Source organism: Musca autumnalis, unplaced genomic scaffold (assembly GCF_047663935.1).
Source record: "Musca autumnalis isolate F117 unplaced genomic scaffold, ASM4766393v1 scaffold_1, whole genome shotgun sequence".
Classification (NCBI taxonomy): Eukaryota; Metazoa; Arthropoda; class Insecta; order Diptera; family Muscidae; genus Musca; species Musca autumnalis.
This window is the reverse complement of record NW_027411644.1, coordinates 32,272,469-32,296,752: the sequence shown is the minus strand read 5'-3', so window position 1 is coordinate 32,296,752 and position 24,284 is coordinate 32,272,469. Positions and strand designations below refer to the sequence as shown.

General features: G+C 36.1%; 1 protein-coding gene across 2 annotated transcripts in view; it reads right to left on the bottom strand.

Annotated features, from left to right (window-relative positions):
• Window positions 1–6,150: 6,150 nt before the first annotated feature.
• The window catches only part of gzl (godzilla E3 ubiquitin protein ligase), a 33,622-nt gene continuing 15,488 nt past the window's right edge, over window positions 6,151–24,284 (bottom strand). The window contains exons 2-10 of one of the 2 annotated variants that reach the window (XM_073971613.1): window positions 20,280–20,718; window positions 20,022–20,177; window positions 19,765–19,943; window positions 14,350–14,447; window positions 14,087–14,280; window positions 13,826–14,018; window positions 13,457–13,744; window positions 8,027–8,150; window positions 6,151–7,955 (exon numbers count right to left, since the gene is read on the bottom strand). In XM_073971613.1, coding sequence (XP_073827714.1) covers window positions 7,529–7,955; window positions 8,027–8,150; window positions 13,457–13,744; window positions 13,826–14,018; window positions 14,087–14,280; window positions 14,350–14,447; window positions 19,765–19,943; window positions 20,022–20,141 — 1,623 coding nt within the window. In that variant the 5' untranslated portion in view covers window positions 20,142–20,177; window positions 20,280–20,718 and the 3' untranslated portion in view covers window positions 6,151–7,528. Of the gene's footprint in view, window positions 7,956–8,026; window positions 8,151–13,456; window positions 13,745–13,825; window positions 14,019–14,086; window positions 14,281–14,349; window positions 14,448–19,764; window positions 19,944–20,015; window positions 20,178–20,279; window positions 20,719–24,284 lie in introns of both variants that reach the window. The other variant, XM_073971611.1, reaches the window with a different exon arrangement.

Here is a 24,284-nt window from a genome sequence, read left to right as displayed (position 1 = left end):
CACCCGAGGGACAAAAGACTGTGTTGGCCGGAGTCCGATTGGTACCGCTCCCCATACCGAATGTAGGCCCACGTAACACAGTGTTTTTGTTATGTTTATTTGTTCGTTCCTCTGTTCAATCTGGCTCTGGGTCTATCTCCAGTTCCAGAAATGTGGCTGCTTCGATGGGATGTAGCCACAGATCCACTGGAGTTAGATGGGTAGGTTTGGCGGGGCAGTTAAAAAGGTGTTGTGTGTCGTGCGGGCCCATGCCGCATACTGGGCAGATGTTTTGCACGGCGCGATCGATTTCCGCCCAATACGAATTTAGGCGACTGCAATATCCCGAGCGTAGTTGAGCCAAAACTACTCTGGTTTGTCGTGGCAGCTGACGCTCCTCAGCTGCGATAGATGGAGGATGTACTCCGAGTACTTTATTATTTATTATTTATTATATTTATGCTTAAGGCCTTTATGCTTAAGGCCTTGGCAACTGCGTCCGTGTGAATGCTATTCAATCCTGCTTGATATGCTTGTTGATCTAGGGGTTCTCTCCTGTATCGTTGGACCTCTCCCTCTAGAGCATGGATATCCTTCCTGATCTCCCTGAATGGACCGGGCCTACCCACAAGATGGTGATTGGGATGGCTCACACGATAACATCCAAGCAGGTACTGCAACGAAAGCATCTCATTATGTTGCTTTACAGGAAGAATTTTTGCCTCCTCATGTAGATGGTCCACTGAAGATTTGAGAAGGCACCCTATCGCTGTTCTCAGGGCGGCATTCTGGCAAGTTTGAATCTTTTTTCAGTTCGAATCACACAATCTCGGGGACCAGACTGGAGCCGCATAGCTTACCACAGACCGACCTATCGCGTTATACGTGGCCAACAAGGTTTCTTTATCTGCACCCCAAGTGCTGCCGGCCAGGGACTTGAGGACCTTGTTCCTACTTTTCAACTTGTCGCAGATAGCTGTGGCGTGTGCGCACGACGTGAATGTAGTGTCGAATGTGACCCCTAAAATTTTAGGGCAGTTTGTGGTCGGAATTCTGCTACCGTCGACCACGACATTCAACTCACATCCAAACTGCGCTGTCCATGTGGTGAACAGAGTGGCTGTAGATTTTGTGGGGGAAATCTGCATATTCCTCGAATGGAAAACGGTGGTAAGATCGGTTAAATAGTTGTTCAGTCTCTCACAAATGTCATCAGGATAGGTACCCGACGCCAGGATCGTGCAATCATCCGCATACGTCACGATCTCAATGCCGTCTGGAGGGGGTGGAATACAGGAGAGGTAGAGGTTAAACAGTTCCGGAGATATCACCCCACCTTGGGGAACTCCCTGTTTCACTCTACGGGGTTTGGACTTCTTATTCCTGAATTCCACGTACGACTGGCGTCCACACATATAGTTGACTATCCAACGTTTCAAGCTTGGCCGGAGGGTTGTCTGCTCAATGTCCTCAAACAGCGTGGAGTGCCTGACTGTATCAAAGGCTTTTGATAAGTCAAGAGCCACCATCACTGTTCTATCGCACGGCCGTCTCTGGTTGAGTCCTTTACAGATATATGTGGTAATGGCGTGCAGCGCTGTTGTCTTGCTGTGCTGCTTACGGAATCCATGTTGATGATCGGCAACTTGATAGCTATTTCTGATACTGGGGAGGATCAAGGCCTCAAGTGTCTTTGCTACGGGCGACAAAAGCGAAATCGGTCTGTACGATTCACTTTTGCTGGCATCCTTGCCTGGCTTCCGTAGTGGGACCACCCTGCCCATTTTCCAGACTTCGGGAACAACGAGGGTGGCTAGCGACAAGTTGAAGACTTTGGTGAGATACTCGACTCCCGGCTCATCCAGCTGCTTCAACATTACCATGGAGATTCCATCAGGGCCCAACGCTTTGGATGATTTAGGGTTCCTGATGGCATTGGCAACATCATCCATTGTAAATTGTGGTGGTTCATCCTCGGCAGGAAGAGATCTGATGCGACGTAATACTCTTCTCTTCGCCCTGTCACTCTCGGGATGCTCGACAAACTGTCGATTGAAATTACTTGCGCACCTCTTTGGGTCAGTCAACGTAACGTCGCCAAACGTGACTGAGGTCCTATCTTCCAGGGTTCGAGAGTGACATAACCGTTGCCCACAATTCACCTATACCGGCTCCAATGTTGCAGCTCTTCAGATGATTTAACCATTTGTTCCGCTTATGCTCGCCCACCAGCCTGTTAACTTCCAGTGTCAGCTCCCTGACTCTGGGGTCATTGGGGTTGATACGACGAAGCTCATCACGCTCGTTTGCTAATCCCGTCGCCTCTGCTGGGAAATTTGGTCTTACTTCGGGTATTCGACCAGCAGGGATATGGCGAGCGGCTGCAGCAGTGATGATGTCCCGGAACGTCCTTTCCGCTACCCGAACATCAGAAGGATTGGGCAATTCTCTGAAGCGGTGATTGGTGAACTCTCTGAAACTCGGCCAATCAGCTTTTTTATACATTCCATGTACGGGTCATTAGAGACAGGCTCAAGCGAGATAGGTCTGTATTGGACAGACTGGTGCAATAGGAAAGCCAATCCCCCACCTCCACTTCTGGTGCGATCTTTCCTCAGAACATTGTAACCATCACAATGCTCTAAGCTGTGGTTGTTGTTCAGCTTGGTTTCCTGCACCGCCGCGACCTTGATGTTCTTCCGACTCATAAAATCTACTATCTCCTCGATCTTACCTCGGAGTCCATTGCAATTCAATTGCAAAAAGGCTGTATTTTCGGGGATTGGGACAACAACGGCTGGTGTTAAAGGCTGCGTGTGCGGTTGTTGTCGAGGGGACTGCGGGGGAGTTTCGTAATCAGACGACGAGGGAGTCTCGTAATCCGACGACGACTCACTGGGAACTGTGTTCACACAGCATGCAGCAACATAGTCCCTGTCGTAGTCCCTCACGTGGACGAGTCCAGAGCAACCCCTTAGATGCACCCACTCCTGACATCTATTGCATCTCACCGAAGGTTGGATGTGGGTGAAGATGCGAATGTGACAAACTGAGCACAGATATATTGGTCCTGGGTTTTCCTCCGTCCCGGCTCGGACCAATAGAATTTGAAGCAGGCATTCCGGGATATGCTGCTCCCAACACAGAAAAACGAAACAAATACGAACATGTACACACTGAGGTGACAGCCGCTGGCCGGAACATTGGTTTTGTGTTGTTCCGGGTCAATCCGGTACGAAAGAACCCGCTGCCGTGGGATTGCTGTCTGCTGTTTTTTCTAGGGGAGGGTTACTAACCCGACGCCCAAACCCAAGTTTTTAACGTTCTTATGGGTGAACGCGCGGCACATGTTAGCTCACTACCTTTAACGGGTGTTAAAGGCAGTTCCCCAGGTGACACCACGGAGAGGTCAGTGTCCACTTGAGATGAAAGAGGGATCAAGATAAATCCTGGGCTTTGCCATGTTAAAATCGGTCAGGACCGTTGCTTGGTATCTTCCATCCCCTACGTCACCCTTATGATACCCTACACCACTGTGAATATGTAAAATATAAATCGGAGCTATATCCAAATCCTAACCGATTTCGATATAATTTGGCACATTTATTTCCAGACCGAATTCAATCACACATTCAAAATATCACTAAAATCAGACTAATATAGCGTGTTTGGTGCAGCAAATACGCGAAATCGGCCGAAAATATATATGTGAGCTATATCCAAATCTAAACCGATTTCGATATAATTTGGCGCATTTCAGTAAAACATTCCAAATTTCAGCAAAATCGGACGTATATAGCATGTTGGTACAGAAAATACGTGAACTCGGCCGAAAATATATATGAGAGCTATATCCAAATCTGAACCGATTTCGAGAAAATTTGGCACACTTTTTTCTACACCAAATTCCGTCACACATTCCAAATTTCATCAAAATTAGACATACATAGCGTCTTTGGTGCATCAAATACCTTAAATCGGGTGAAAATATATATGGGAGCTATATCCAAATCTGAACCGATTTCGAGAAAATTTGGCACACTTATTTCTAGACCAAATTCGTCACACATTCCAAATTTCATCAAAATTGGACAGATACAGCGTGTTTGGTGCATCAAATACTTCAAATCGGCCGAAAATTTATATGGGAGCTATATCCAAATCTGAACCGATTTGGATATAATTTGGCACATTTATCTATGGACCTAATTCCATCACACATTCCAAATTTCATCAAAATTGGACAGATACAGCGTGTTTGGTGCATCAAATACCTCAAATCGGCCGAAAATATATATGGGAGCTATATCCAAATCTGAACCGATTTCGATATAATTTGGCACATTTATCTATAGACCTAATTCCATCACACATTCCATATTTCATTGAGATCGGACATATATAACGTCTTTCGTGCACTAAATACCAAAAATCGGCCAAAAATATATATGGGAGCTATATCCAAATCTGAACCGATTTTGATATAATTTGGCACACTTATTTCTAGACCAAATTCCGTCACACATTCCATATTTCATTGAGATCGGACATATATAACGTCTTTCGTGCACCAAATACCAAAAATCGGCCGAAAATTTATATGGGAGATATATCCAAATCTGAACCGATTTTGATATAATTTGGCACACTTACTTCTAGACCAAATTCCGTCACACATTCCAAATTTCATCAAAATTGGACAGATACAGCGTGTTTCGTGCACCAAATACAAAAATCGGCCAAAAATATATATGGGAGCTATATCCAAATCTAAACCGATTTTGATATAATTTGGCACACTTATTTCTAGACCAAATTCCGTCACACATTCCAAATTTCATTGAGATCGGACATATATAACGTCGTTGGTGCACCAAATACCAAAAATCGGCCGAAAATTTATATGGTAGCTATATCTAAATCTGAACCGATTTTGATATAATTTGGCACACTTATTTCTAGACCATATTCCATCACACATTCCAAATTTCATCAAAATTGGACAGATACAGCGTGTTTGGTGCATCAAATACTTCAAATCGGCCGAAAATATATATGAGAGCTATATCCAAATCTGAACCGATTTTCACCAAAAGCAATAGCGTTCTTCATTAGGCTAAAAAAATGATTCTTCCCAATTTTCAGCCAAATCGAACAATAAATGCGAGCTGTACGTTGCGAACGGACGGACGGACATGCATAAATCGACTCAGAAAGTGATTGTATGCATATCCCTAGAAGGAACTATGGGTCTATCTCTTTTCCTTAGGCATGTTACATACAAATGCACTAACACATAATACCCTTACCACAGGGTGGTATAGGGTATAAATAGAAGCTAAACTCGACTAATTTCCATACTAAACCCCTATTTCAATTGCAGAAATGGCCTTTATGCTTTTATATATTTGGAATTATTCAATGGGTATGGGTAGTTTTTAAGATAAAATTTTTTGGAGAATAACTCTCCATGATATGTTAACGCCGGGAGCAAGCGTGTCTTCTTTAACCTAACACATACATACTTTCGTATACATTTTATGTGAAAAACACGAGTTGATAACCATTTATTGTTATTAAAATAATACGTAATAGTTTTAAGTTCTTCATTGTAACGTTTCGAATTCTTTAATTGTTATACAAGTCTCAATAAACTTCAACTTCAACTTCAACTTCAATGGGTATGAACCTCAAGAGGTAGTCTTATTATAGAATACTTCAAGATATCTTCTGTCTACAAAAACACATTCTATCTGAAGACCTCGGAAGCCGAAAATAATATGTTGCTATAAATTTCTTCTGTTGTCTTCTTAGGCCGGATTATTTAAAATATTTGAAAAAGACAATTCATATACGATTTATAATTTGTCTTTTTTTAAAAATGACTAAAAATCTTTATTGATTTTATATTTTATTTATGTTTGAATTAATTATCAATTAAAACTAAAAAAAAAAATTGTTATATTATTAGGTTATGTGTTTTTGCTGTCGTCGGTGTATAATAAAAATATGTTTTATAATAACAAATATAATTCAATTTTCGTTTTATTCGTATTTTGTTTTTCTATATTTTAATTCTTTCTTTAATATACATATACAAGGGCTTAATAACAATAATAAAAAATGTATTTATATAATAATAATAATTAATAATAAAGGTACTTTGTTAAAAAAGAAAAAAAAAACACAAACATGTTTGCCAATCAATGGGTAAGATGAGAGGGAGAGAGTAAATAAAAATAATCATAATAGAGTGAGGTTGTAGAGAAAAAACGACTGTAAAAAATTCAAGTCCCTACTTTCTTTTTCTATGTTTTTGGTACAAAAATTGCAAAAATAGTGTTGTATAACATTTCTTGTTCAGTTAGGTAATTACTTTTGGGTAAACAAAAAATAAAAAAAGGAAAAGTAAAACCAAAAATAATAATAAAAAATATAACAAAAAAATAATTAAAAACAATAATAATGAGTTGTGAAAAGATATAAAATGTTTATACTAATATTAGTATTTTATGTTTCTTGTTGTTGGATTGGTTGGTTGGGTGGTTTAATAATGCATGTAAAATAAGTAACATAATATACAGTTTAAACGAAATGGAAATAAAAATGTTGTTGTAATTGAAAACTTGTTAACCTAGCTATACCATGTATTATGTAAATAAACCTAATACAGTTTGGAGGAAAAGTAACGGATTGATTTCAATTTTAGGAGAAAAGAAAAACTATTGTGTAGGGGGGAGGGGGTACTTATAATGACATTATTTCCAAATGTAATTTAAAAAATCTTGAATGGTCTATGCATAATCCAAAACAAGCTGTAAAGGGAAGACCAGCTGACTTTTAATTATTGTTATTTGACAACCAAAATAAATCAACAACAAGTTTCTATACAACCTGCTGTAGTGCCCCATGCCTATTTAATTTTGAGATGTTTTTAAGAAACTCTTTAAATTACATTTTGAAAATGTTGCCATATGAATGTTAGTACATATAATGAATGGACAAATTATTATTCCACTTACTTTGAAATCTAACCTTAATAAAGATCATAGACAAGCTTACAATGTAGTTGTTTTTTTTTTCTTTTTCTTTTGTTTTAGTTTTATAATTGTTTTTGTTTCTTCTTAACATTGTTATAGGTAGTTAGGTAGGTAAGCTATTCTTTTCATTAATTTTAAATTTATATTTAATTTTTTGTTTGTTTTCAAAATTTAAACCAATACAACGGTTTCATATATAAATCACAATATTTATTCTGGTTTCTTTTTTGTTTTGTTTCTCAAATTTCTTTTCATAAATTTCCTCTTGAGATCCTCTCCCAAACAGGAAAACTTAAAAGAAAACCCGAAACACTCTATCATAAAAGTTTTTGTTGTTGTTCATTTTAAAAAGGGAAGCCAAGGCGTAGACACACAAGGAAAACAAAAACAAAATGATAATAATAACTGACTAAATAGATTGCATTCATATTAGCTTAAGCTCTCCCTGGGTATATCCATACACCCCAACTTCTTTTTGTTTCAACAAATTAAATCCATACACATCTTTTTTACCACAACCTTCCATTTGCATTATTATTATGTGGCGGATCATTGGCATCTCTGGGCAATGCAGCCACAGCTATGCCTCCCTGTGTGGGTGTTTGTATAAAAACAGAGTCCGTTGTTTCATTTCCTCCGCCCGTTTGTTGTGGTTGATCTATGGGATTAGATATTAAATTGGTAACGACAGCAGCAGCTGGTTCATATATACATTGCAGCGGTGGCTCATCATCGTCATCATCCTTAAAGGAGCCACTTAAATTCGGATTGAGAACATTATTCGAAGAATGTGACGGCGGTACATTGGTTGCTGCCGTGATGGTGCCACCGGGATTAGTTGGAGATGATGATTCACCAGCTATTACATCACTTAATATATCCTCCTGATAGGGTGGTGCTGCCACACTAATTGTTGTTGGTTGACGTCTAAACCATCTGTAAGTAAAATAAATACAAAAATTTGGGTTATTAAATTTTGAAATAAATTTATTTCGAGGTTATGTTACCTGAAAACTGGCAAGGACCAAATACTTCTTGAACCATCACTGTTGAGTTGAGCCGCCAAATGAGGTGGTAAGTTTGGTGAACGATCAAATGGATTTATGCGACGAGCAGGTGTTGATGATAGCACTGTAATGGAAAATAAATGAAAATTTTGCGAATTTAACGTAAGAAGACCTGCAATAAGTCCTTGGAGTCTTCATTAGGAAAACGAAAGAGTGCTTCTATAGACTCTTTCTGAAATAAAGGGTGCTTGGATAGACTCTTTCTGAAATAAAGGGTGCTTCTATAGACCCTTTCTGAATGAAAGGGTGCTTCTATAGACCCTTTCTGAATGAAAGGGTGCTTCTATAGACCCTTTCTGAAATAAAGGGTGCTTCTATAGACTCTTTCTGAAATAAAGGGTGCTTCTATAGACTCTTTCTGAAATAAAGGGTGCTTCGATAGACTCTTTCTGAAATAAAGGGTGCTTCTATAGACACTTTTTGAAATAAAGGGTGCTTCTATAGACTCTTTCTGAAATAAAGGGTGCTTCTATAGACTCTTTCTGAAATAAAGTATGCTTCTATAGACTCTTTCTGAAATAAAGGGTGCTTCTAAAGACTCTTTCTGAAATAAAGGGTGTTCTATAGACTCTTTCTGAAATAAAGGGTGCTTCTATAGACTCTTTCTGAAATAAAGGGTGCTTCTGTAGACTCTTTCTGAAATAAAGGGTGCTTCTATAGACTCTTTCTGAAATAAAGGGTGCTTCTATAGACTCTTTCTGAAATAAAGGGTGCTTCTATAGACTCTTTCTGAAATAAAGGGTGCTTCTATAGACTCTTTCTGAAATAAAGGGTGCTTCTATAGACTCTTTCTGAAATAAAGGGTGCTTCTATAGACTCTTTCTGAAATAAAGTATGCTTCTATAGACTCTTTCTGAAATAAAGGGTGCTTCTATAGACTCTTTCTGAAATAAAGGGTGCTTCTATAGACTCTTTCTGAAATAAAGGGTGCTTCTATAGACACTTTCTGAAATAAAGGGTGCTTCTATAGACTCTTTCTAAAATAAAGGGTGCTTCTATAGACTCTTTCTGAAATAAAGGGTGCTTCTATAGACTCTTTCTGAAATAAAAGGTGCTTCTATAGACTCTTTCTGAAATAAAGGGTGCTTCTATAGACTCTTTCTGAAATAAAGGGTGCTTCTATAGACTCTTTCTGAAATAAAGGGTGCTTCTATAGACTCTTTCTGAAATAAAGGGTGCTTCTATAGACTCTTTCTGAAATAAAGGGTGCTTCTATAGACTCTTTCTGGAATAAAGGGTGCTTCTATAGACTCTTTCTGAAATAAAGGGTGCTTCTATAGACTCTTTCTGAAATAAAGGGTGCTTCTATAGACTCTTTCTGAAATAAAGGGTGCTTCTATAGACTATTTCTGAAATAAAGGGTGCTTCTATAGACTCTTTCTGAAATAAAGGGTGCTTCTATAGACTCGTTCTGAAATAAAGGGTGCTTCTATAGACTCTTTCTGAAATAAAGGGTGCTTCTATAGACTATTTCTGAAATAAAGGGTGCTTCTATAGACTCGATCTGAAATAAAGGGTGCTTCTATAGACTCGATCTGAAATAAAGGGTGCTTCTATAGACTCTTTCTGAAATAAAGGGTGCTTCTATAGACTCTTTCTGAAATAAAGGGTGCTTCTATAGACTCTTTCTGAAATAAAGGGTGCTTCTATAGACTCTTTCTGAAATAAAGGGTGCTTCTATAGACTCTTTCTGAAATAAAGGGTGCTTCTATAGACTCTTTCTGAAATAAAGTATGCTTCTATAGACTCTTTCTGAAATAAAGGGTGTTCTATAGACTCTTTCTGAAATAAAGGGTGCTTCTATAGACTCTTTCTGAAATAAAGGGTGATTCTATAGACTCTTTCTGAAATAAAGGGTGCTTCTATAGACTCTTTCTGAAATAAAGGGTGCTTCTATAGACTCTTTCTGAAATAAAGGGTGATTCTATAGACTCTTTCTGAAATAAAGGGTGCTTCTATAGACTCTTTCTGAAATAAAGGGTGCTTCTATAGACTCTTTCTGAAATAAAGGGTGCTTCTATAGACTCGATCTGAAATAAAGGGTGCTTCTATAGACTCTTTCTGAAATAAAGGGTGCTTCTATAGACTCTTTCTGAAATAAAGGGTGCTTCTATAGACTCTTTCTGAAATAAAGGGTGCTTCTATAGACTCTTTCTGAAATAAAGGGTGCTTCTAAAGACTCTTTCTGAAATAAAGGGTGTTCTATAGACTCTTTCTGAAATAAAGGGTGCTTCTATAGACTCTTTCTGAAATAAAGGGTGCTTCTATAGACTCTTTCTGAAATGAAGGGTGCTTCTATAGACTCTTTTTGAAATAAAGGGTGCTTCTATAGACTCTTTCTGAAATAAAGCGTGCTTCTTAGACTCTTTCTGAAATAAAGGGTGCTTCTATAGACTCTTTCTGAAATAAAGGGTGCTTCTATAGACTCTTTCTGAAATAAAGGGTGCTTCTTAGACTCTTTCTGAAATAAAGGGTGCTTCTTAGACTCTTTCTGAAATAAAGGGTGCTTCTATAGACTCGTTCTGAAATAAAGGGTGCTTCTATAGACTCTTTCTGAAATAAAGGGTGCTTCTATAGACTCTTTCTGAAATAAAGGGTGCTTCTATAGACTCTTTCTGAAATAAAGCGTGCTTCTATAGACTCTTTCTGAAATAAAGGGTGCTTCTATAGACTCTTTCTGAAATAAAGGGTGCTTCCTAGACTCTTTCTGAAATAAAGGGTGCTTCTATAGACTCTTTCTGAAATAAAGGGTGCTTCTATAGACTCTTTCTGAAATAAAGGGTGCTTCTATAGACTCTTTCTGAAATAAAGGGTGCTTCTATAGACTCTTTCTGAAATAAAGGGTGCTTCTATAGACTCTTTCTGAAATAAAGGGTGCTTCTATATACTCTTTCTGAAATAAAGGGTGCTTCTATAGACTCTTTCTGAAATAAAGGGTGCTTCTATAGACTCTTTCTGAAATAAAGGGTGCTTCTATAGACTCTTTCTGAAATAAAGGGTGCTTCTATAGACTCTTTCTGAAATAAAGGGTGCTTCTATTGACTCTTTCTGAAACAAAGGGTGCTTCTATTGACTCTTTCTGAAATAAAGGGTGCTTCTATTGACTCTTTCTGAAATAAAGGGTGCTTCTATTGACTCTTTCTGAAATAAAGGGTGCTTCTATTGACTCTTTCTGAAATAAAGGGTGCTTCTATTGACTCTTTCTGAAATAAAGGGTGCTTCTATTGACTCTTTCTGAAATAAAGGGTGCTTCTATTGACTCTTTCTGAAATAAAGGGTGCTTCTATTGACTCTTTCTGAAATAAAGGGTGCTTCTATTGACTCTTTCTGAAATAAAGGGTGCATCTATAGACTCTTTCTGAAATAAAGTGTGTTTCTATAGACTCTTTCTGAAATAAAGGGTGCTTCTATAGACTCTTTCTGAAATAAAGGGTGCTTCTATAGACTCTTTCTGAAATAAAGGGTGCTTCTATTGACTCTTTCTGAAATAAAGGGTGCTTCTATTGACTCTTTCTGAAATAAAGGGTGCTTCTATTGACTCTTTCTGAAATAAAGGGTGCTTCTATTGACTCTTTCTGAAATAAAGGGTGCTTCTATAGACACTTTCTGAAATAAAGCGTGCTTCTATAGACTCTTTCTAAAATAAAGGGTGCTTCTATAGACACTTTCTGAAATAAAAGGGTGCTTCTATTGACTCTTTCTGAAATAAAGGGTGCTTCTATTGACTCTTTCTGAAATAAAGGGTGCTTCTATTGACTCTTTCTGAAATAAAGGGTGCTTCTATTGACTCTTTCTGAAATAAAGGGTGCTTCTATTGACTCTTTCTGAAATAAAGGGTGCTTCTATTGACTCTTTCTGAAATAAAGCGTGCTTCTATAGACTCTTTCTGAAATAAAGGGTGCTTCTATTGACTCTTTCTGAAATAAAGGGTGCTTCTATTGACTCTTTCTGAAATAAAGGGTGCTTCTATTGACTCTTTCTGAAATAAAGGGTGCTTCTATTGACTCTTTCTGATATAAAGGGTGCTTCTATTGACTCTTTCTGAAATAAAGGGTGCTTCTATTGACTCTTTCTGCAATAAAGGGTGCTTCTATTGACTCTTTCTGAAATAAAGGGTGCTTCTATTGACTCTTTCTGAAATAAAGGGTGCTTCTATTGACTCTTTCTGAAATAAAGGGTGCTTCTATTGACTCTTTCTGAAATAAAGGGTGCTTCTATTGACTCTTTCTGAAATAAAGGGTGCTTCTATTGACTCTTTCTGAAATAAAGGGTGCTTCTATTGACTCTTTCTGAAATAAAGGGTGCTTCTATTGACTCTTTCTGAAATAAAGGGTGCTTCTATTGACTCTTTCTGAAATAAAGGGTGCTTCTATTGACTCTTTCTGAAATAAAGGGTGCTTCTATTGACTCTTTCTGAAATAAAGGGTGCTTCTATTGACTCTTTCTGAAATAAAGGGTGCTTCTATTGACTCTTTCTGAAATAAAGGGTGCTTCTATTGACTCTTTCTGAAATAAAGGGTGCTTCTATTGACTCTTTCTGAAATAAAGGGTGCTTCTATTGACTCTTTCTGAAATAAAGGGTGCTTCTATTGACTCTTTCTGAAATAAAGGGTGCTTCTATTGACTCTTTCTGAAATAAAGGGTGCTTCTATTGACTCTTTCTGAAATAAAGGGTGCTTCTATTGACTCTTTTTGAAATAAGAGCAGAGCAGGGAAGAGCATCCCTGCTCTTTTCTGAAAGAAAGAGTGCTTCTACAGACCCTTTCTACAAGAAAGGGTGCCTCTTTAGACCCTTTCTGAAAGAAAGGTTGCCTTTATATACCCTAAAAAAAGAAAGTGTGCCTCTATAGACTCTTTCCGATAAAAAGGGAGCTTCTCTTTGAAGACCATTCCTTCTATGGGAATACCATTTCTATAGGAAAATAGTTTTACCTTCTATAGGAATATTTTTTCCTTCGATCAAACCATTTTAACCCTCTATAGGACGACCTTCTGGTCCTTTCTTTCTTCAATGGAAAGACCTTCTTCTAAAGGAAGACCATATGGTCTAAAGAAAGTGTTTTGGTCTATAGGAAGTCCGTTGGCCTTCTATAGGAAGACCGTTTTTAAGACCTTCTGTATGAAGGTCCTTTGAAGATGACCTTTTGGTGTTCTAGTGGGAGAAATCTATAGGAAGATCTTTTGGTCTTCTATAGGAACTCTTTTTCGTGTCTTCTATGAGAAGACCTTCTGGTCTTCCATAAGAAGACCTTCTAGTCTTCTATAAGAAAAACTACAGGTATTCTATAAGAAAATCATTTGCATTCAAAAAGAAAATCTTCTGGATCTTATATAAGAAACGAAATAAACCCGAAAAAATTAAAAACTTACTATTTTCATCATCCGATGTAACATCAGCTCCACCACCCGGTGTTGAACCACGCTGGAAGGTACCATGACGTGTTGAATTAGTTGAATTTGTATTTGTTGTCACCGAACTCTGAGATGATTGTTGTAACAATGGCGCTGTATCGTCATCAGTATCCACTATACTATCCAATGAAGACTGTCGATTCCGTTGTGATCGGGCTTCGCCTCTCGTAAAAACCTTACGCTTACAAATTGGGCACTCGCGCTTATTTTCAGTTAGCCAAACATCAATACAATCACTGTGGTAGGCTGGAAAAAGAAAAACACGCGGAAACGAATATTTAGATCGTTAAATATGCAAAATGTATTCCAACCAAAAATCAAACTTACGATGTTTACACGGTAAAACTCTCAGTTTGTCACCTTCAGCAAAAGTCTCAATACAAATGACGCAGGTGTCATAAGCAAGATTACTGTATTTGGTAAACTTGATAATGGGCAGCTTTTTCAACATACGCTTGGGCAAACGATAACGTCTCAAACGCCGTTCTTCTCTTATGCATTTGTAGATCATATAGAAGATCTTGGACAAAACAATCGCAGATTAATTAAATTGAAATCAAAGAGATAAAATTGCGAGGGAAAACCTACCATTACCAGAAAACATAAACCAATCAATATGGAAAATGGCAAAATCAATTGGGTGTTGATATTAAAAGGCAGCTCATCGTTGATGACCAAAACAACTTCTGGTGTAAAGAATGATTTTAAATTCATGCCCGTTGTGTGTCCCACAAATACCGAAGGTATCATAATACCGCTGTCATTCTGGGCTGACATGTGTTCTGAAATGAAATTAAGATTTGTCAGTTGTATATTAAATTGGATGTTGTTGTTGTGTTCGAGTTACATACCCAAATCATCACTGTTATTGTTGTAGATGACCACAGCATCGAAATGTGCTGCCTGGGCATTTCGCACCTTCAATTCAAATGTACAATCCACTCCACCCCTGCAAAGATATTGAGTAATAACAAAATTAATGAGACATATGAGAGGTGTCTGTCTAATTGGATTAACATAAATATGAAGCATTAATGGGCAATGAGTGGAAGTTTTAAAATCTCATATAGTTCGTTGTCTCATCTTCATTTGTTTTTATCTATGGTTTTGAAAGAATATTTTTTCAAGGCCCAAAACGTGGATTTTGAAAAAATATATTTTTTTTTGAAGGCTCAACAAAACGTTTTTTTTTTTTAAACATTTTTTAAAGACTCGACAAAACGTGGATTTTTTAAATATTTTTGAAAGCTCAACAAAAATTGGATTTTTTGAAACCTCGTCAAAACGTGGATCTTTTAAATATTTTTTGAAAGCTCAACAAAATGTGGATATTTTAAAAATTGTTTCAACGTACCAGAAAATTAATTTATCTATTTAAAAAAAAATATTTTTAACGCCCAAGGATTTTTTAAAAATATTTTTAAAGGCTCAAAGAAGTGGATTTTTTAGGAATATTTTTTAAAGGTCCAAAAAACGGGGATTTTTTCAATGTCGTGGATTTTTAAAGAATATTTTTTCGATGGCCAACAAGACTTGGATTTTTAAAAGAATATTTTTTCAACGGACAACATGACGTCGATTTTTAAAGAATATTTTTTCAATGGCCAACAAAACGTAGATTTTTTAAGAATATTTTTCAATGGCCAACAATATGTGGATTTTTAAAGATTTTTTTCAATATTTTTTAAAGAATATTTTTTCAATGGCCAACAAAATGTAGATTTTTTAAGAATATTTTTCACTGGCCAATAAGACGCAAAATGACGCGGATTTTTTAAAGAATATTTTTTTCAATGGCCAACATGACGTGGATTTTTTAAAGAATATTTTTTTCAATGGCCAACATGACGTGGATTTTTTAAAGAATATTTTTTTCAATGGCCAACATGACGTGGATTTTTTAAAGAATATTTTTTTCAATGGCCAACATGACTTGGATTTTTTAAAGAATATTTTTTTCAATGGCCAACATGACGTGGATTTTTTAAAGAATATTTTTTCAATGGCCAACATGACGTGGATTTTTTTAAGATTTTTTTCAATATTTTTTTTTCAATGGCCAACATGACGTGGATTTTTTTAAGATTTTTTTCAATATTTTTTTTTCGAAGGCCAACATGACGTGGATTTTTTAAAGAATATTTTTTCAATGGCCAACATGACGTGGATTTTTTAAAGAATATTTTTTCAATGGCCAACATGACGTGGATTTTTTAAAGAATATTTTTTCAATGGCCAACATGACGTAGATTTTTTAAAGAATATTTTTTCAATGGTCAACATGACGTGGATTTTTTAAAGAATATTTTTTCAATGGCCAACACATGACGTGGATTTTTTAAAGAATATTTTTTTAATGGCCAACATGACGTGGATTTTTTAAAGAATATTTTTTCAATGGCCAACATGACGTGGATTTTTTAAAGAATATTTTTTCAATGGCCAACATGACGTGGATTTTTTAAAGAATATTTTTTCAATGGCCAACATGACGTGGATTTTTTAAAGAATATTTTTTCAATGGCCAACATGACGTGGATTTTTTAAAGAATATTTTTTCAATGGCCAACATGACGTGGATTTTTTAAAGAATATTTTTTCAATGGCCAACATGACGTGGATTTTTTAAAGAATATTTTTTCAATGGCCAACATGACGTGGATTTTTTAAAGAATATTTTTTCAATGGCCAACATGACGTGGATTTTTTAAAGAATATTTTTTCAATGGCCAACATGACGTGGATTTTTTAAAGAATATTTTTTCAATGGCCAACATGACGTGGATTTTTTAAAGAATATTTTTTCAATGGCCAACATGACGTGGATTTTTTAAAGAATATTTTTTCAATGGCCAACATGACGTGGATTTTTTAAAGAATATTTTTTCAATGGCCAACATGACGTGGATTTTTTAAAGAATATTTTTTCAATGGCCAACATGACGTGGATTTTTTAAAGAATATTTTTTCAATGGCCAACATGACGTGGATTTTTTAAAGAATATTTTTTCAATGGCCAACATGACGTGGATTTTTTAAAGAATATTTTTTCAATGGCCAACATGACGTGGATTTTTTAAAGAATATTTTTTCAATGGCCAACATGACGTGGATTTTTTAAAGAATATTTTTTCAATGGTCAACATTACGTGGATTTTTTAAAGAATATTTTTTCAATGGTCAACATTACGTGGATTTTTTAAAGAATATTTTTTCAATGGCCAACATGACGTGGATTTTTTAAAGAATATTTTTTCAATGGCCAACATGACGTGGATTTTTTAAAGAATATTTTTTCAATGGCCAACATGACGTGGATTTTTTAAAGAATATTTTTTCAATGGCCAACATGACGTGGATTTTTTAAAGAATATTTTTTCAATGGCCAACATGACGTGGATTTTTTAAAGAATATTTTTTCAATGGTCAACATGACGTGGATTTTTTAAAGAATATTTTTTCAATGGCCAACATGACGTGGATTTTTTAAAGAATATTTTTTCAATGGCCAACATGACGTGGATTTTTTAAAGAATATTTTTTTAATGGCCAACATGACGTGGATTTTTTAAAGAATATTTTTTCAATGGCCAACATGACGTGGATTTTTTAAAGAATATTTTTTCAATGGCCAACATGACGTGGATTTTTTAAAGAATATTTTTTCAATGGCCAACATGACGTGGATTTTTTAAAGAATATTTTTTCAATGGCCAACATGACGTGGATTTTTTAAAGAATATTTTTTCAATGGTCAACATGACGTGGATTTTTTAAAGAATATTTTTTCAATGGCCAACATGACGTGGATTTTTTAAAGAATATTTTTTCAATGGCCAACATGACGTGGATTTTTTAAAGAACATTTTTTCAATGGCCAACATGACGTGGATTTTTTAAAGAATATTTTTTCAATGGCCAACATGACGTGGATTTTTTAAAGAATATTTTTTCAATGGCCAACATGACGTGGATTTTTTAAAGAATATTTTTCAATGGCCAACATGACGTGGATTTTTTAAAGAATATTTTTTCAATGGCCAACATGACGTGGATTTTTTAAAGAATATTTTTTCAATGGCCAACATGACGTGGATTTTTTAAAGAATATTTTTTCAATGGCGAACATGACGTGGATTTTTTAATGACGTGGGTTTTTAAAGAATATTTTTCAATGGCCAACATGACGTGGATTTTTTAAAGAATATTTTTTCAATAGCCAACATGGCGTGGATTTTTTAAAGAATATTTTTTCAATGGCCAACATGACGTGGATTTTTTAAAGAATATTTTTTCAATGGCCAACAGGACGTAGACTTTTTAAAGAATATTTTTTCAATGGCCAACATGACGTGGATTTTTTAAAGAATATTTTTTCAATGGCCAACATGACGTGGATTTTTTAAAGAATATTTTTTCAATGGCCAACATGACGTGGATTTTTTAAAGAATATTTTTTCAATGGCCAACATGACGTGGATTTTTTAAAGAATATTTTTTCAATGGCCAACATGACGTGGATTTTTTAAAGAATATTTTTTCAATGGCCAACATGACGTGGATTTTTTAAAGAATATTTTTTCAATGGCCAACATGACGTGGATTTTTTAAAGAATATTTTTTCAATGGCCAACATGACGTGGATTTTTTAAAGAATATTTTTTCAATGGCCAACATGACGTGGATTTTTTAAAGAATATTTTTTCAATGGCCAACATGACGTGGATTTTTTAAAGAATATTTTTTCAATGGCCAACATGACGTGGATTTTTTAAATAATATTTTTCAATGGCCAACATGACGTGGATTTTTTAAATAATATTTTTCAATGGCCAACAAGACGTGGATTTTTTAAAGAATATTTTTTCAATGGCCAACATGACGTGGATTTTTTAAAGAATATTTTTTCAATGGCGAACATGACGTGGATTTTTTAATGACGTGGGTTTTTAAAGAATATTTTTCAATGGCCAACATGACGTGGATTTTTTAAAGAATATTTTTTCAATAGCCAACATGGCGTGGATTTTTTAAAGAATATTTTTTCAATGGCCAACATGACGTGGATTTTTTAAAGAATATTTTTTCAATGGCCAACAGGACGTAGACTTTTTAAAGAATATTTTTTCAATGGCCAACAAGACGTAGACTTTTTAAAGAATATTTTTTCAATGGCCAACAAGACGTAGATTTTTTAAAGAATATTTTTTCAATGGCCAACAAAACGTAAATTTTTTTAAAGAATATTTTTTCAATGGCCAACAAAACGTAGACTTTTTTAAGAATATTTTGTCAATGGCCAACAAGACGTAGATTTTTTAAAGAATATTTTTCAATGGCCGACAAGACGTAGATTTTTTAAAGAATATTTTTCAATGGCCGACAAGACGTAGATTTTTTAAAGAGTATTTTCTTCAATGGCCAACAAGACGTAGATTTTTTAAAGAATATTTTTCAATGGCCGACAAGACGTAGATTTTTTAAAGAATATTTTTCAATGGCCGACAAGACGTAGATTTTTTAAAGAGTATTTTCTTTAATGGTCAACAAGAAGTAGATTTTTTAAAGAATATTTTTTAATGGCCAACAAGACGCAGAATTTTTAAAGAATATTTTTGTATACATCAATATTTCTTTCAAACTGAAATCAAATTCTAACGTGGTCCACTCCTTCGGGTACCTCCACTACATAAGTTCAACGTGTTTAGATAAAGAGTACTTTTAACGCTGCTTGAGGATTTTAATGGTAAGAAAGTTAAAAACTCCATGAACACCCAACTAAAATGGCACGATAAATTACCGCAAAAGTACATTATTTGACCCAAACTTTTCAAAAATTTTTACAAACGAAGATCAATTTGCAAGGTGGAAAGATTCGAGGATTTTATTAATAAAAAATATGTTTTAAAAACTCCAAGTCTTGTTGGGCCTTTAAATATATGAAACAAACACAAATAAACCAAAATATCCGACCCAATAATGTAATGACATGGTGGCAATTATTATTCCAAATAAGCTAAAAATGAGAGAATTCGATCATGTAAAACTGAAGTAAGAATCTTTTCCTCGCAATGCCTAAAGATATGTCCAGTAAAAATGTTTGCAAAAATCAAATAGATGTATTTATATACAAAATAAATCCTTCTTTAAAAAAAGTGTGTATGTACCTTTGATTACTAAACACAATCGGCATATATAGGAAAAAAAAACAAAACACAAAAAACAGTTAATGTGAGGACGAAGACAATATCAGAGGCACAACATACCTTTGTATAATTGCAGCAAATTTAGCATTACTGGGATAACCATGTAGAATGGGAGTTGGTGGTGGGTCTATTTTCCCGCAGGCATCACTGGGTATAACTGGTACGGCAAAAACCTTAATGCCACTTGCGGTCAGGCTAGGACCAAATTGGGCTGGCATATCATTGTATTCTTCAATGAGCTAAAAGAAATGCAAGAAGGTATTAATAAAAATATGACATTGCTTTTACAGGTGGGGTGGTAAGAAATTTACAAGAACCTGATTGGTTATGCGTCGATACACCAATATATGGGCATCAACTTCCAGTAAAGGACTTAGAATACATGTGCAGGCAATTAGCAGAGGTGTTACTAAGCGGGTACATTTTAAAGACTCCATTCTAAAATCAAACACAATGGAGAGGAGGCCTTTGGCCTAGACAAAACGAAAAAAAAAAAGAAATAATTATTTTTAAATATTAATCTAATTGATTCAATTATATTTATATTTGTGAGTGTGCGCGTTCTTCATACATACAATTCTCTATGGATGACGTTGATGAGTGTGTCAGGTCTGGCCAGGCCTGCCTGCCAGTGATATTAATAGGAGTAACTTGTTCTCCTACACGTATGTTTGTTTTGAGTTCTTGCTTTGTATTTTCTCCTTTTGTAGTTTTTTGTGTTGATGTTCTTTACTACGTCGCTGTTATCGTTGTTTTGTTTGTCGTTTGTTTGACTGTTATGCGTCGTGTATTTTGGCCCCCTACAAACAAAGAAATCTTTTAAAGTGGATCAAATATTTGTTGTCGTTCCCGTAGCTGATGTTGTTGCTGTTCCGTCGACTCTTGCTGTTGATGCTGCTGCTGCTTCTGTTGTTCTTTCTGCTGATCTTGTTGCTGATGAGGAATGATAACAAATTTCCTATTTACAAGTTGCATTTGTATGCCCATGTAGTATTCACAATGTCTGTAATGTGTCTGAAATGGCAGATGAACAAAAAAAAAAGGACTTCGAGTTATTAATTGAGTTTTAATTGAAGAGAGACAAAGAATATTTAAATGAAATTATTTAATTTTTCTTGGTAAAGTAGTAGCAACTTGCAATAAATCATTGAATTGTTCGCTCTTTGTTTTTATACTTTAACTTTAAAGTTAAAGTCAAACAAACCAAAACAACAACCGATTTTACGGACCTAAAATATATACCATCCCTTCTTTTATATACATATTCGAAATTAATAAATATTCTTACTCTATGACAGAAAATAACAAAAACCGTACCACAAGGATTGCACCTCATAATTCAGGCATGGGCTATGCGAAGATAATCCTAATTCCCCTGTTGTTGTAGCAGCGTATACATGTTTTTCATTGCATCCTAACATACAGAAAGGGTATATGGAAGCACTCTTTCATTCAGAAAGTGTCTATACAAGCAATCTTTCAATCAGACAGGGTCTATAGAAGCACCCTTTCATTCAGAAAGAGTATATAGAAGCACACCCTTTTATTCAGAAAGGGTCTATAGAAGCACCCTTTCATTCAGAAAGAGTATATAGAAGCACACCCTTTTATTCAGAAAGGGTCTATAGAAGCACCCTTTCATTCAGAAAGGGTCTATAGAAGCACCCTTTCATTCAGAAAGGGTCTATAGAAGCACCCTTTCATTCAGAAAGGGTCTATAGAAGCACCCTTTCATTCAGAAAGGGTCTATAGAAGCACCCTTTCATTCAGAAAGGGTCTATAGAAGCACCCTTTCATTCAGAAAGGGTCTATAGAAGCACCCTTTCATTCAAAAAGGGTCTATAGAAGCACCCTTTCATTCAGAAAGGGTCTATAGAAGCACCCTTTCATTCAGAAATGGTCTATAGAAGCACCCCTTCATTCAGAAAGGATCTATACAAGCACCCCTTCGTTCAGAAAGGGTCTACAGAAGCACCCTTTCATTCAGAAAGGGTCTATAGAAGCACCCTTTCATTCAGAACGGGTCTATAGAAGCACCCTTTCATTCAGAAAGGGTCTATAGAAGCACCCTTTCATTCAGAAAGGGTCTATAAAAGCACCCTTTCATTCAGAAAGGGTCTATAGAAGCACCCTTTCATTTAGAAAGGGTCTATAGAAGCAACCTTTCATTCAGAAAGGGTCTATAGAAGCACCCTTTCATTCAGAAAGGGTCTATAGAAGCACCCTTTCATTCAGAAAGGGTCTATAGAAGCACCCTTTCATTCAGAAAGGGTCTATAAAAGCACCCTTTCATTCAGAAAGGGTCTATAGAAGCACCCTTTCATTCAGAAAGGGTCTATAAAAGCACCTTTTCATTCAGAAAGGGTCTATAGAACACACTTTCATTCAGAAATAGTCTATAGGAGCAACCTATCATTCAGAAAGGGTCTATTTAAGCGCTCTTTCATTCAGAAAGGGTCTATAGAACCAACCTTATATTTCTGAAAGGGTCTATAGAACCAACCTTATATTTCTGAAAGGGTCTATAGAAGCACCCTTTCATTCAGAAAGGGTCTATAGAAGCACCCTTTCATTCAGAAAGGGTCTATAGAAGCACCCTTTCATTCAGAAAGGGTCTATAGAAGCACCCTTTCATTCAGAATGGGTCTATAGAAGCACCCTTTCATTCAGAAAGGGTCTATAGAAGCACCCTTTCATTCAGAAAGGGTCTATAGAAGCACCCTTTCATTCAGAAAGGGTCTATAGAATCACCCTTTCATTCAGAAAGGGTCTATAGAAGCACTCTTTCATTCAGAAAGGGTATATAGAAGCACCCTTTCATTCAGAAAGGGTATATAGAAGCACCCTTTCATTCAGAAAGGGTCTTTAGAAGCACCCTTTCAATCAGAAAGGGTCTATAGAAGCACCCTTTCATTCAGAAAGGCTCTATAGAAGCACTCTTTCATTCAGAAAGTTTCTATAGGAGTACCCTTTCATTCAGAAAGAGTCTATAGGAGTACCCTTTCATTCAGAAAGGGTCTATAGGAGTACCCTTTCATTCAGAAAGGGTCTATAGAAGTACCGTTTCATTCAGAAAGTTTCTATAGGAGTACCCTTTCATTCAGAAAGGGTCTATAGGAGTACCCTTTCATTCAGAAAGGGTCTATAGAAGCACCCTTTCATTCAGAAAGGGTCTATAGAAGCGCCCTTTCATTCAGAAAGTGTCTATAAAAGCACCCTTTCATTCAGAAAGGGTCTATAGAAGCGCCCTTTCATTCAGAAAGGGTCTATAGAAGCACCCTTTCATTCAGAAAGGGTCTATAACAGCACCCTTTCATTCAGAAAGGGTCTATAGAAGCAACCTTTCATTCAGAAAGGGTCTATAGAAGCACCCTTTCATTCAGAAAGGGTCTATAGAAGCACCCTTTCATTCAGAAAGGGTCTATAGAAGCACCCTTTCATTCAGAAAGGGTCTATAGAAGCACCCTTTCATTCAGAAAGGGTCTATAGAAGCACCCTTTCATTCAGAAAGGGTCTATAGAAGCACCCTTTCATTCAGAAAGGGTCTATAGAAGCACCCTTTCATTCAGAAAGGGTCTATAGAAGCACCCTTTCATTCAGAAAGGGTCTATAGAAGCACCCTTTCATTCAGAAAGGGTCTATAGGAGCACCATTTCATTTAGAAAGGGTCTATAGGAGCACCATTTCATTTAGAATGGGTCTATAGGAGCACCATTTCATTTAGAAAGGGTCTATAGGAGCACCCTTTCATTCAGAAAGGGTCTATAGAAGCACCCTTGCATTCAGAAAGGGTCTCTAAAATCACCCTTTCATTCAGAAAGGGTCTATAGAAGCACCCTTTCATTCAGAAAGGGTCTATAGAAGCACCCTTTTATTCAGAAAGGGTCTATAGAAGCACCCTTTCATTCAGAAAGGGTCTATAAAACACCCTTTCATTCAGAAAGGGTCTATAAAACACCCTTTCATTCAGAAATGGTCTATAAAAGCACCCTTTCATTCAGAAAGGGTCTATAGAAGCACCCTTTCATTCAGAAAGGGTCTATAGAAGCACCCTTTCATTCAGAAAGGGTCTATAGAAGCACCCTTTTATTCAGAAAGGGTCTATAGAAGCACCCTTTCATTCAGAAAGGGTCTATAAAACACCCTTTCATTCAGAAAGGGTCTATAAAACACCCTTTCATTCAGAAAGGGTCTATAGAAGCACCCTTTCATTCAGAAAGGGTCTATAGAAGCACCCTTTCATTCAGAAAGGGTCTATAGAAGCACCCTTTCATTCAGAAAGGGTCTATAGGAGCACCCTTTCATTCAGAAAGGCTCTACAGAAGCACCGTTTCATTCAGAAAGAGGTATAGAAGCACCCTTTCATTCAGAAAGTGTATACAGACGCACCCTTTCATTCAGAAAGGGTCTATAGGAGCACCCTTTCATTCAGAAAGCGTTGATAGAAGCACCCTTTCATTCAGAAAGGGTCTATAGAAGCAGCCTTTCATTCAGAAAGGGTCTATAGAAGCACCCTTTTATTTCAGAAAGGGTCTATTGAAGCACCCTTTCATTCAGAAAGGGTCTATAGAAGCACCCTT